At 36.5% G+C, this 14,415-nt stretch overlaps 1 protein-coding gene across 4 annotated transcripts in view; it reads left to right on the top strand.

Annotated features, from left to right (window-relative positions):
- Positions 1-14,415, top strand: part of CDH8 (cadherin 8) — a 130,890-nt gene that overhangs the window by 36,310 nt on the left and 80,165 nt on the right. For all 4 annotated transcript variants that reach the window (XM_065641273.1, XM_065641275.1, XM_065641274.1 and 1 more), the window contains exon 2: positions 2,147-2,441. In XM_065641273.1, coding sequence (XP_065497345.1) covers positions 2,147-2,441 — 295 coding nt within the window. The remainder of the gene's footprint in view (positions 1-2,146; positions 2,442-14,415) is intronic.

Below are 14,415 nucleotides of genomic sequence, written 5' to 3'. Positions count from 1 at the left end.
AATATTCTGCTAAACCTTCATATGCAATTTTTAGAACATATAGATTTTATTCAGGGATCAAACAGATGCTTCAAGTATAAACAATCTGTTTAAAACACAAACAGATTCTGGATTGATCTTGACAAGCTCTGGGACCCTGCAAGTAATTTTTTTTTATATTGCTGACACCTAGATTGAATACAATCATGCTCATAAGGAAAATAATCTTTAAGACAAAAAAAAAAGTTGTATTAACATGTCTTGCTGAGCAGACAAAACTGCAGTACCAACCAACAGGACACTGTTGTTAACTTACGTTAATGTAGCGTAAATTATGCTGAGTGTTCTCAATAGAATGAAATTTTCGAAAAAGGACTCAGTTGTCACTTGCAGTCTGTGTGTATGTTCATGTGGGTTGGGCAGGAAGACTGAAGTGGATTGGGTCATTCATATTCACAGACAGTCAAAGTGCTTTTAAATAGTTGTTAAAATGATGGTGTCGTAATAGCTGGTGTGGTAATAACGTGTTGTCCAGCAAAACACAGAAAATGAAGTTACACCTCTTGTAGTCAGTGGGAGTTCTGCTATTATTGCAGAGCAGAGAATACACTGGTGGCCCAGGTTTTTGTGTGTCTAATAAACCAGATCAACTGGAAAATCAGACCTGACTGCCATTGACCGCTGTGCTCATTGCAACAGTTTGAGATTCCTTTTTGTAGGGTGGTGTTAGCGAGTTTTCTAAGCTCTTATTCCTGAACAGCTAATTTGCAGATATAACTGTATGTGACCAATTACCTACTGAAGAACCTGCAGAGCTTACTTGTGGTATGGCATAAAAATCTAGTTGTGGCTTGGTCGTAGCCAGTGTTACAAAGCTTTTTTCCACACTTATTTTCATATTCTAATACAGGTTCTTATATCAAATGACAATACTGTCCAGCCCTAGCAACCACTGCTATCAATTGAAGAGTAAAATGCATAACCAGCAATATTTTCTGTTTAACTGTCTGCACAAAAATAAGCAGAGAAACACGACTAGTGGTAGTTGTTGCAAGTCATTGCAGCTATCCTAAGCAGGCTGTACAGATTTCCTTCAGACTGTCTTTTGTGAGGCAGAGATAAATGACAATAAATGAAAGTTACTTTTTTAATTATGTTATTCACTTCTTACTCTTCATATGGAGTGTGTTAGCTTTAATAGTAAATAGAATGTAAAGTACTATTACAGTATAGTTAAGTTATTATGCTGTATTTTTGAATGTGTTGACACTAATACATATGGTCCACCGATTGGTGTGCTTGCCCTTGCAAATGAAAAATTAGTGGAGATAATATGATATTTAGCACTTGGCTCTGAGCCTACAAAAAAATCAATGAAGCCCTTTGTCTCCAGTGTTCTTCAGTTCTGGCTTTTAATTATTAAAAAAAAAAAAAAAAAGGAAAAGAAAACTTATTTTTCCCATTCTATTTCAGATTATTATAGTTCTATCTTGTTTTTTGAAAAGCCAGGTACAACCTAACTATTATTTTTTCTAATGAGGCATTAAGGAGAATGGGAAAATTTGTTTAAGGGTTTTTAATATTTCTCAAACTTGCTTTAACAAAGCTTTATCTCAGGGGAAATATTAATACTTCTAGAATAAAGATCTTGGAACCTTTTAAGTTCTGCTAACAGCTGAGTTATGATACAGTTCTAAATTTCTGTGATTGCTGTCCGTTACAACATTTACATAGATGCCAGTGTTCAGATATTTTCAATCATCTGAAAATAAGTTGAAAATAACAACTAAAAATAAGAAAATTGATTAAAATATACATTATTGTTAATCCTTCATTCACCCTTGCATCTAATAGGTTAGGACATTTTGTGCTTGTTCAGTTTGGCTGATAATAATTACGAAGACATTTACATTTTAGAACAGGGATTTAAAATATATATAACAGCTACCTTTTAAATAGGAAGTCTCATTATGCTTATGATTACATTCACTTTTGATTAATATGCATACAAATTCCTACTCTCCTTGTGTGTTCAAGCTGAGATACAGATCACTGGTGCTAAGATTAAAATACAAAAGAATAGCTTGACAAAACGTATGGTTCAACCAATGTAAAAAATATCTGAGTGTAATTTTTGTCTCTTAAATGCCTTTTTTTTTCATTTTAGTTACACACAGACCTGGATCCTGGCAGCAGCAAAATCAAGTATATTCTGTCAGGAGATGGAGCTGGAACAATCTTTGTGATCAATGACAAGACTGGAGACATTCATGCAATGAAAAGGCTTGACCGTGAGGAAAAAGCTGAATACACTCTAACAGCTCAAGCAGTCGACAGGGACACAAACAAACCTCTGGAGCCTCCTTCAGAATTCATTATTAAAGTTCAAGACATCAATGACAATGCACCAGAGTTTGTCGATGGTCCGTATCATGCCACGGTTCCAGAAATGTCTGTTGTAGGTATGTATGTCTAAACACTGACGAACTTTGATTACTCACAGTTTAAACTGTGCCAGTATGCTATTGAGTTGTTGATGAATAATAAGATATTTATTATGTTGTTAGCATTAATTTGCATATTTTCGAATCTCTTCCTGGCCAAAGCTTTCATCTGCAGCACAATAAGTAATAGAGTCCCTTAGTAGTAAGAAAATGACTAACCGATGTATTAATGTCTTTCTTTGTCCAACAACACTTTAATGGGCTAAATTTATATTCCCCTTATGACGTTATATTCAGAGTATTGTTGTTGAGAAGGATTTATCAAGATTTGTTTCAATGTGACACTCTAGTCCTATTGATATTTTGTTGATGTTTAATTATCTGTTTGTGTATTTTCATACTTGCAGTATGTTGATACATACTTATTTGTTTTCCTCTAAGTGCAACTCTCATCAGCCAAAAACATTGAAATGAAAGATCCTGTGTCTGGGAATTGATGGTTAGACTCTAGAGTGGACTTAACGAATTAGCCATAGGATTTGCACAGAAGATGGAAGGGGAAAAACAGAAAAAGCTGTGGAAAAAGGTGCTAAAAAGGGAAATTAATTGTGTGAAAGGGGAGAAAAAAAAAGGAGTAGGAAATAATCTTCTTAATACATTTTACTTATGTTTATTCATTTTGTCGGATTAGTGTGAATCTATTTCCTCATGGATTAATGTATTAGATTTTTTTTCATAGTTCGTCCATTGTTCTGTATTTGCAAATGTATAAGCATGTGCATATTTATTTACTCGGGTCCTGAGTTCCTACTGATAGGTACATACCTAGTGGAGGTGATCTTTAGCTGTCAGTAAGGCAAAAGGGAAGTAAACCCATCCAACCAAAAGAGTCAATTTCAGGGTAATATAAGAATTCTGTATAAGCAAAGACATCAAATCTGGCTATGAAACACAGAGTAAATTCTAATGTTTTCTGGTATTAGGTTGAGGATAATGGGCTTTCAGCAATTTGTCAACATCTGTCAAAGCAAGATAATTGAAGGAGTGCCAAGGTACTTTGTAAAACAGAGCAGCACCCTATCAAAAAGTTTCAAAACCACCATTCTGTCTTATCTATTTAAAAAGAGGAGGAATGTGAGGAGCCAGAACCATCCTCTCACTCGCATTCAGTACAATGAGTTGTACCAGGTTGTTTTCAAATGTAAGCATGGAGCTGACTAGACACTGATACCCGAGGCTTCATTCTTTTATCAACACTTCTCCAACAGATTTTCATATCGCAGTTGCATTGAATTGCTTTAGCCGAAACTGATACGTGAATTTTCAAGCCTGCATGTCAATTCTTTTACCAAAGCAGAGGTTTCATTTGTTAAGTTACTTTTAATTATACAGCAGCACAAACATAATATGGACCTGCTTTCAGAAGATATTTTGCCAAGCTCTAGGCAAGAAAATGGCTTAATTAAGTAAAACAAATTAAAAAAAAAAAAAAAAAAAAAGAAAGAAAAAGGAAGGAGAAGGAGGGAGTAGAAGAAGAAGGAAGGGAAGTTGAAGGCAGTTAATGCTCGTATGAATGGGAATTGTTTGGTATTTTAGGAAAAAAAAGAAAACATACACACAGAGAAGAAAATATGGTTTCTGATCACAAAGGCTACTATCAAAAAAATTTATATCTGTGCATATCAGCAATATTTATAATTCTTAGTAAAGACACGGCCCCTATCCAAGGAGTATTCACTGTAAAGAAGATGAAGGGGGAAAACAAAAACAAACAAAACTCCAACCACCACCACCAGAAAAAAACACAAAAAAACCCGCCAAAAACTTGAACACAAAACCAGTCAGAAGATCAGATGAATAAAAATCCAGTGAATTGTTTAATATGAGGCTTAAAAGATGGTAAAAGTACAGTAAGAGCATGAGAGTAAAAGGTAAAACATTAACAAAAGAGAGGGAGAGTGAAACAACTGAGAAAAGTGTTAAGGTGGACAGGGAGGGAAAAATGTAAAGGAAGGTCATAAGAGGTGAGTTAACAGATAAAACTTTCTCTGGGAAAACTTTATAGTAGCAGATTGTGGAAGAAATTACCAATGCCTGGAGGCAGATGTCAGTTTAGGGAACTGTGAAAGGCTCTGGCTTTTGGGGGATGTTTCGCCCAGCACGGTGGGGGAAAGAGAAACAGTTCTTCACTGATCTGCTTCTGAAATCATGTAGATCCACATTTGTATGTATTCTTAGGCTGCATGGAAGAGTTTGGTCCAAAACGAGTTTATTCTAGCAACACAAATATAGGTAGAGATTTGTCATAGATTATCTCCAAGGTCTACCATTTATTACCTTTATTATTGAAACTGCGCAAGTTTTGTACATTTATCCTTTATGATCCCTGAACCTTGCATGTTTATGTGACATCGCTAGGAGTGAATGTTTTCAAGCTATTTCTCTAAAGAAGCACAAACATACATTCCTGCTCTTTTGTTGGAAAACAAAATCTAATTCTCAGCTGCCACTTCAAGACTCAGAGTCTATTTGCCATTACATTACACGACATTACAATGACTGTAAAATCTATGCAGCATATGCAGTCAAATCTGCGTCTTAATGTCTGATGGAAACAAATTTCAAGGCTGGAAAGCTGATGATTAAAATGTTACCCTTTCACCAGTGTTGCTGTTACTATTTCCTTCTGCCTTCCTTTTCTAACCCACAGGCAGCAACATCAAGAACTGTAGTAAATTATGATCTGGATTTTAAGTTTGTTAGTCCTCTTAAAATTACTTTAACTCCTCTATAATGTTTATAAGAAAACTGTCACCTTTCAGAGTTCAAGGAAATTTTTTTAAAATGTTTTTTCCCCACACTAAGAGTATTTCACTTCCATTATCCACTTACTTAATTCCCCTTAAAGAGATCTCCACCCACAGCTAATTTCAGCCTTGACATTTCTACAACACAGTCATTACTAGGCCATGTTCTTACTCAGGATAAAATGAAGTTCTTCTAAACCTCTTCTTTCCTCAAAATGCTTATACTAATTCTGACTGTTCTGAAACAGAAGAGGAACTCATATGCTATATATATAGTACTTATGTAATGATGTTGCAGTACGAGGCATTTTATTTTTGGACCTCTGTGGAAAGCAATGCATAAAATACAGATGAACGCTTTAACCTTTCATTATTCTGTAACGTAATATTGAGGTTCTTACACAATGCAGTTTTTCTAATAGGTGTATTAGATACTGGTCTCATATTCTTTCTTAGAAGAGATGTATGTCAGTGGTATTTTTGCCTAACTAGAACACGAATGATACAATATGGGGATGTGAAAATTGCAATGTGTGTGCAAACTTTCCATATGTCATATGTATGAATGTGTGTGTATGCCAATAGATGAGATTATGACATGGATGTGGCCACAATGTAGTGTGTTGATTTTCGTTATATATCAGAGATACCTGGAAACCCCTGCTTCTCTACTAAAACAAAAGAAAAGGATGTGCATGGCTTTCCTCCCACTACTTGGTGCAAAGACAATTAGTATTACACTGTGTTATCTCCGGTAGGAATGATGCTCACTTTTCAGCTGTCTTCACAGAACACACACCCACACACGTACTGAGTGGTGTGTATCGTCACTGTGCTCAGAGTTATTTTGAAATAATTTATTTCTCTCTTTGAGGAAAGAGAGAAACACATTCCAGAAAAAGTTTTGAGAACTAAATTGAATTTTTCCTTAGTTCATCCTTGTGTTCTTTTCTTTTTTTAAAAAATTTTTTTAACATATTTCCTATATAATCTACCATAGTAAGCCCTGTTCCCGAACTCCAAAATGATGAATTTGCTTGTGAAAGCTAATAATGTATATGGAGAATATGTTCTTTGATGAAACTGAGTGTTTTAATATTTTAATTTTGATACTAATTTTTTAAAGAAATTAAAGGTCAAAAAGTGAAATCTGTGGAATCACTTCATTGTAGCAGTATGGCATTTCACAAATAGGAAATAATTTAATTTGTCTGTAAATCTTGTTTAATCACTTTTAGATGTAAAGGGACACACTGGGAATAAAACCCAGCTAAAACCTTTTAAAAAGAGATGCAGCTAAGCTTCTGTGAGGAAGAACCCCGTGACTTTCTTTTTCTCCATTTGTCTATAAGTTCTGTATATGTGCCTGCAATGAAGATAGCATATTATCGAAATGAATGAGCAATCTTAGAAGATCCACAAGGGTAACTGGAACTTGTCCTGTAGCTTATGGAAGAAAAGCAAAACAAAACAACAATAATAAAACCCCACCAAAATCCCCCACCATCCCTATCCTGAGGATGTTCTGTTCCTCTGTTGCCTTCTCAGCTATGCAGAGATTCATAAGTTCCCTGAAAGCACACTGTAGAGGTGATAATGGGAGCAAAAGGCGATATTGTCTCCCAAGAGTAAAGTTTCAGGATCCTTGTTTTCAGGAGAGAACTGAGGAATGAAATTTCTTGATTTCATTCTTAGCAAAGCCAAGAGTGTTTAGACAGCTAGTGTCATGTTGAAAGACAGAAGATGACAGAAGTAGAGTGACAAATGTGTTGATGAAATAAAAAGGACACAGATGGAAAAAGAACAAAAGCCACGAGGGAAGAGAATTCTCTCATAGTTTGCCTGAATTAAGGTAAACAGGCAAACTTTAATAATCTCCGAATATTAAAAATTTCCCTGACAGTCATAAAAACTCCCGTCTTAAAATACATACAGTGGAATTCAGTCTGTCATTGCTCTAGAAATGCTTTCACCTTTAACAATTGAAAATATTAACAATGTGAAAAAGCGTAGAATAATATTTCTGTCCTTAAATGCTTCCATGAAAACTGTTTACTGGGGGGAAAATGGTCTTTATTGGAAAGGATTTAGACTTTCAGTTGAGTCAGAATATCAATTTCTAATTTTGGCACAAGCACATCTACTTAGCAATGTTTTCCTTTGGATCAAAGTTTGCCCTTGATTACACCACTGTAAACAAGAAATCATTCTTTTTTTTTTTTTTTTTAAAGCAGAATAGAGTTATTTAGTATAGCCATGTATAGTAAAAGCTTTTCTCTCCAGCTCTCCCAAAGATAGTAATTCCCTTCCAGTTAAAATTGTTTGCAAAAGGACAAATCTGATTAATACAAAATCAACATGCAATGTCTGATATAAATAGTGGTGAAATAACTTCATAAATTAGAAAGTTGTGATGAAAACCTGACCTGAAATGTTATCAAGATCAACCATACTGTCTTACTGATTTTTTTCCCCATGTATTCATTGATTTTAAGGCACTGAGCATGACTGTTAAATCAATGATAGTTTGTCACAAAATTGTAGAGTAAAAGGACTATATTACCGGGGTCAACTACAAATTAGCCCAAAGGGTAAATGCAAAGGGAGTGCAAAAGCCAAGGAAAAAACCAGCAGATGTTGTAAAATATGGCAACAATGTAACAGCTGTTAGAAAATGTATATCTTCATGTTGTCTTGTTCCTCTACTTGTTCATTTTGTGCATAATCAAATGCACTAGTTGTGGAACCGAAGAGCATTTTACATGAGAGATTTATTTAGTGAGTGTGCATGTGTTTAAAATAGTCTGTACATTCATAAGCAACTTTAAGTAATTGGTTAGGATATATTCAACGGCAAGATAGTTTTCTCCTTAATTTGACTTGTTATTGAACCTTTTAAAAACATATTTTTGAGTACATGCTATTATTTTTGTACTTTCCATTTGTCATGAGTTCTGATTGAAAATGTCGTTATCTTTTTTATTGTTCTTTAATGACCATTATGAGCTCCACAACCATGGACAAAGTTATGATATTGCTCTTTAGTCTGACCCTTTAGTTGCACTGACCTAAATTGTTCTGAGTGTACTAAGCTATAATAGTTCATTGACTTTATACAAAATCTCTACAATCAGAGGGATTGCTCAAAATACTTCGTACCAATGGCAGGAAGTACTTAAATGTTCAGGTTCTGAAGTCATTGATTCTTAGAAATGACCCCTGAATTACCTGTGCAAAGTGTGGAGCTATTGATGTGTAGTGGTGTCTTAGAAATAACAAAACCAAAAAAACTCTGCCTTTTTTTCTTCTTCATTAGCTATCACTAATTTGTCATAAATTTTCCATTTTTGGCACACATGCATTCATTCTCTTTGTGCAAAGGAATGTTGTGCACATGACACATAGTGAAGATAAACTCCTCAGGATAAAGCCTTTTGGATCAGAATTGAAGTCATAGTTCCATATGGAATTACATATAGAGCAATAGATCTTCATATGATGCTACTGTTTCACAGGATGAGGACGGACAGACAGATATGTTGATCATATGAGGGCAGAGCATAGAAAATTTTGGCAGTCTTAGGTGCGTGCTTCTTTCCTCCTATGTAATCTACAAGAACCTGCCCTACTGTCATTTTTCCAGATGATTCTTGTCTCAGTCACAAACATCTTGCTCTTTTTGCAGATATTCTGCTTCTGAAATTATCTGTTGTTGCATTCATTTGTACATATCAAGCATATCATATTTCTGTTCTGTGACTACAGGAAAATAAGTCTTTGACTCAGGTTTCCGATAGATTCTCTTTCGGTTACAAGTTTAAATCTGCTCCGAGCAAGGATTTTTAACAATTTTCCCCAATTTAAAATGTCGAAGAAATAAAAGTTTAAAACAGTGGTAGGGTTTGTTTTTTTTCGTTGAGTATAAAAGCAGGCCATTTCATTTTTCCAAACAGCTATGCTTGTGACATGAGCCCATGTGCTGGCCAGTGGATGGTGCCTAAGTGGAAGAGAGACCTGAGGCGAGACAGAGCAGTACAGATTTCTGCCAGACTGAGGCTCTGTGAAGTGCCACAGAATTGGGCAGGAACATATTCTATTTTTACAATTGTTGGAAACGTAGACAAGTTCTAGTCATGAGGCAGAAAGTTCTAGGTTTGAAAATATATTCATTGCAGTAATATTTTCACAGAAACTTGTATTGGTATAACTTACATCACTCTGCTAACACAAAAGATTTATCTTTAAAACACTGGGGACCAGTACTCCTCAAACTGTTAATTCAGATGGCCCGTGTTAGACGTCTCTTTGATGGACACATCTGACATTTGGGAAATGAGATTCAGATCCAATTCAGAATCCTTTTTTTTTTTTTTTCTGGCATTGGTCATTCCCCACCCTGCCCTGAATTGGTACCTCTCTCTTTGTTTAGTTGCTGAATCTGCAGCACTTAATGTTTCTTCATGAATACAGATAAGCAATTGCCTGTGGAGCTGATGTCAATACGGCTTTCTCATGAATCAGCCGGCAGAGCACTGCTGGGCAGCTGATTCAACTGTGCCCTTTCCCTGGGGCCCAAATGGGCTCTGCTGCCATATGTTGGCTCCACGGTGGCCTGAGGGAGCAATATTTCAGAGTCTGCTTTTGCAACCTGGATTACAGTTGCTGGCTTTATAGGCTTCACTCTACCAAACAAAGCAAGCAAAACATCAAAGCTGCAAGATTATAGCAGCCATTTTCTGTTTTCACAACAGAAAGTTGTAAATGAAAGAATTTCTGCAGTAAACAGCCAGGCCTACTTTATTATTTATTTATATTTTTATACAATACATCTGAGCATAACCTGAAACTTCCATCAAAATCAACAAGCCATATGGTACTTTTTTTTTCCTTGCTTCAAAATATAGTGTACAGTGATCATCCAATTTTACTGTCTTTGCCTGGGGACCTCGCAGAATGATGGAATAGTCAATTGATTAAAGATAAGAAGTCTTTCAAAAAGTCCTGAACAAAAGAATAGCTATTTCCCATAACTCTCACAAATATCAATTAATATTCTATAGTGAGGGGAATATCTAAAGGGAAAATTAAAAAATAACATGAAAACATTATTCCTTAAGCCAAACACAAAATATGTTTTACCCTTCTATCAGTGCCTGTGATGTTACAGACTCTATTCTAATCTTAACAAACAGTCACCCAGGAGGATTTATAAAGGAATACCTGCAGGCTCTCTAATGGCACCATCTTATAAGTTGTAGCAAGAAAGAACTGCCAACCTTAAAACTGAAAAGGTAGTGTCCTTTCTTATTAGATTCACACAAGCTAAATCCAAGCTGTAGGTAACGTGCAAGGATAATTGCCAAAGGGTTACCTGTATCACTAGATCTAAACATATATTTCTGTTGTAAAACATTTTTGTTTCCAAAAGATCATGTTAAAAAGACAGCATCAGAGTTCTAAAACAATTAGTTTATGCACAAAGGAAGAGTAAAATATACAATTCATTAGATTTCACGGCCGTGCTTCCTACAGTCCTCATTATACTGTGGTAAAATGCTGAAGGCTGCCAGCTTGCTCCATTGTCTGTGGGCTGAACAGAAGGCATTTTTCTCCTATGCATAGCAAGCACCTTTCATACTGCTGCAATTACACATTTGCATACAATATATTTTTCCTATTTCCTTCACATGATAAAAAGTCCTTAAAATGACATATGAGCAATCTAAGAACATTGTTGTGTTACATGTGGTAGGATATTCAGTTGTGCAGAGATTTTTGACTCATACACATACTGCATGATATTAACATTTTTTAAGATTTCATTAACTTTTTAAACTATCTACTCTAAAAACTGCATTAAGAAATAAGTAACACCTGGAAGAAACAACTCAGATTCTTTTTCTGCTTGTGGAGCTAAACCTGATTTAGTCTACCAGAAGTCTACGGAAAGATTATTTTCTTGTTGGAAGCAGTTTCTTGCATTTTCCTGCATGGTACTTCATAATCATTGCACTGGTTATTTCCTACTGTTGACCAACCTGCTCCTGTTTGATTCTTACAGATCTCTTTATTACACCACATTTTTCAGGTGTTAAAACTTTTGGTTTTGGCTATCAGTTCTTTGGGGCAGCATCTGCCATTCCCTGTAGGTCTGTAGAGTACTGTGTTCTCAAAGCTTTTTGAATCATAGAATCATAGAATGGTTTGGGTTGGAAGGGACCTTTAAGATTCCAGTTGCAGCTCCTCTGCCATGGGCAGTGACACCTTCCACTAGACCAGGTTGCTCAAAGCCCTGTCTAACCTGGCCTTGAACACTCCCAGGATTGGGACATCCACAGCTTCTCTGGGCAGCCTGTGCCAGTGCCTCACTACCCTCATGGGGAAGAATTTCTTTCTTGTATCTAATCTAAATATATCCTCTTTCAATCTAAAGCCATTACCCCTTGTCCTATCACTACATGCCCTTGTAAAAAGTCCTTCTCCAGCTTTCTTGTAGGTCCTCTTTAGGTACTGGAAGGCTGCTACGAGGTCTTCCTGGAGCCTTCTCCAGGCTGAACAAGCCCAACTCTCTCAGCCTGTCTTCACAGGAGAGGTACTCCAGCCCACTGATCATCTTCGTGGCCTCCTCTGGACTCACTCCAACAGGTCCGTGTCTTTCTTATGTTGGTGGTCCCTGAGCTGGATGAAGCACTGTGGGTGGGGTCTCACAAGACCAAAGAATCGCCTCCCTTGACCTGCTGGCCACGCTGCTTTTGATGCAGCCTAGGATACGGTTGGCTTTCTGGGTTGCAGGGGCACAGTGCCAGCTCATTTTTCTGTGCATTTTAGTGAAATTACATAGCACTACTTATGTAAACAAAACTAGAAAAAACAAACAAGTAACGGTTTGTTGCTCTTTTAGATCAGTTTTTAAAAAACTGAATGTGAAATATATCAGTTGCAGTTTATTTTGGAAAGTGCGTTTAATTGTCTATATGAGTATGTAAATGCACATAGGTGTTTATGTATACATATGGGAAATAATGTAAATGAAAACAAAAGTCTTGCAAGATTTGTACTTGTCCTATATTTTGGTGTGTCAGCTGACATGGCTGAAGTTCCTGGAAGTTAGTGTTACAGATCAGTATGGTTTATTTTGAGTACATACACATAAGAGAATAGTCATATGATTGAAATTTTAGACATTCGTATTAGCTGGTTAATTTAATTTGGATTCCTATCTTGTCAACCAAGAAAGAAGGATCCCGTGAGAGGATGATTCTGTTTTCCTCCCTTAGAGCAGAAAGCTAGTTCAACTAGGCACCTAATTTAGCCAGTTGAGCCTAAAACCAAGTTGTATAAATAACCCTCTTTTTCTTCTTCCTTAGCTTAATCATCATAAACAAGATCATGACAGCATCACAGTATTTCACTACTTAGAGTCAAATAAATTACAGCTGGGAAAGACAAATTACCCTATTAGTTAATCTTCCTGTCTTTCTAGGGTTTTCCCTTAGAATACATTATCTAGTATCCTGTGAACTCTTCAGTGAGTAGGATTCTGTTATTTCCCTTGGGGAGCTATTCCTCCTTGTACAATATCTCATTGTAAGGAAGCTTTTATTGTTGTTTTTCTCTTTGCAGAAGGTTAAGTGAAGTCTTGTATCTATGTATTTCCATGATTCTCATCACCCACACATCAGTATTACATCTGTAAAGTACACGAATTTTCTTTCTCATTTCTTCCTCTAGGAGCGGTTGTATACAGGATTCTGCTGCAGATATAGTTGAACGCATTCTGGCCTTCCTGTCTCTCTAGCGTGTCAAGCATATGTCAAGCCCATTTTTCCTTTAGTGGACCATTCTGGCCTGTATCTCTACCCCTTACCACTGCTTAGGATGTCATCTTCTACTTGCATTAACTTTTTGGCACTGAAAGTGGTCCACCGGACACTTAAAAAGCTAATACTCCTCTATTTTTCACATGCTTTCCTTTAAGTGTGGGAAGATCTCCTGAAAAACCCACACAAGCCTCTGTCATCTCTTCTCAAAGCAGTCCTTAAAACTCTTCCGTGCTGCCCGCGTGCCATAGCACTGTGGGCTTGTTGTGCGGACCTGGCAGCAGACAGGTCAGGGAGCAGCACCCCTGTGCGCTGCTGCCACTGCCCAGGGCGATTTACATCTTCCTCTCATCTCCTTGGCTCTCCTCTGGGCTCTGTCTGCATTTGTCTTTCCTGGTACTCGGCTCTTGGAGTCTTTGAGGAGAGGAATTTCTTGCGTTGTGAGACCTGATCAGCGTATTGGGATTTCTGCGCTTTGGCAATAAAATAACTACTACTACTACTGCTAAAAACACATTCAAGTACTGATGTAGAAGGCAGGAGAGAAGTAATGTATGATCTGCAAAAGAACCCTAAAACACTCATACAACACACCCACATACATATGAGTGTATATATGCATGTACATCAAGGTACACAATTTAAAATACCAATGATAATATTTTGTGAGTATTTTGCATATGTTAAGAAGTTCTAAAGTGCATTGCACAGATTTCTATTCCATATATGTTTTCTTTATTTGGCTAGTGCAATCTCTGATTCTTAGATTTTGTGTTTAGAACTGGTCTCATATAGAAGAGTATAGGATGATAAGGCTTAAAACTATGGTTTTGTATTAAAAAAAATCAGCAACAATGAAAAACAAGAGGAAGTTTCTTCAGTTTTGAGGCAGTAATAATTTACATGTCAAGAAGTTATACAGGTTTTTATGAGATTATTGCAGTTTTATTCAATAAAAATAGTTGCCATGACAACAACTGTCATGCTACCTGTGAGATTATAGCAAAGAAGGACAGCAAAGAAAAGGCTTCATTTTGGAAAGAATGCTTATCTGACCTGCTGAATACAAACAATGCTTTGCTTTGACCGCTGCTGACTGTATGGCTACTATCAGCCAAACTCAAAATCTAGCTAGAGATTTTGAAGTACAGTGACCCTCTTTGAAAAACAAAACAGTTGGTCAATGATGGTAGGTCTTTTTCATGCAAATATACTCTTAGTGTCCTGTCAGATTGGAAATCAGATCTTCTGAATGAAATGGAGATTCCAGCCTGTCAGGATTTGGGGAGAGTAGGAGAGAAAGGGTGAAGGAGACCAAAAAGGGCATCAGAAAAGGGAAGAAAAACCAAAACAAACAAGTCCCTG

The sequence above is a fragment of the Caloenas nicobarica genome, chromosome 9 (assembly GCF_036013445.1).
Source record: "Caloenas nicobarica isolate bCalNic1 chromosome 9, bCalNic1.hap1, whole genome shotgun sequence".
Classification (NCBI taxonomy): domain Eukaryota; kingdom Metazoa; phylum Chordata; class Aves; order Columbiformes; family Columbidae; genus Caloenas; species Caloenas nicobarica.
Note: the sequence above shows the minus strand (reverse complement) of the source record. Positions and strands in the feature narration are given on the sequence as shown.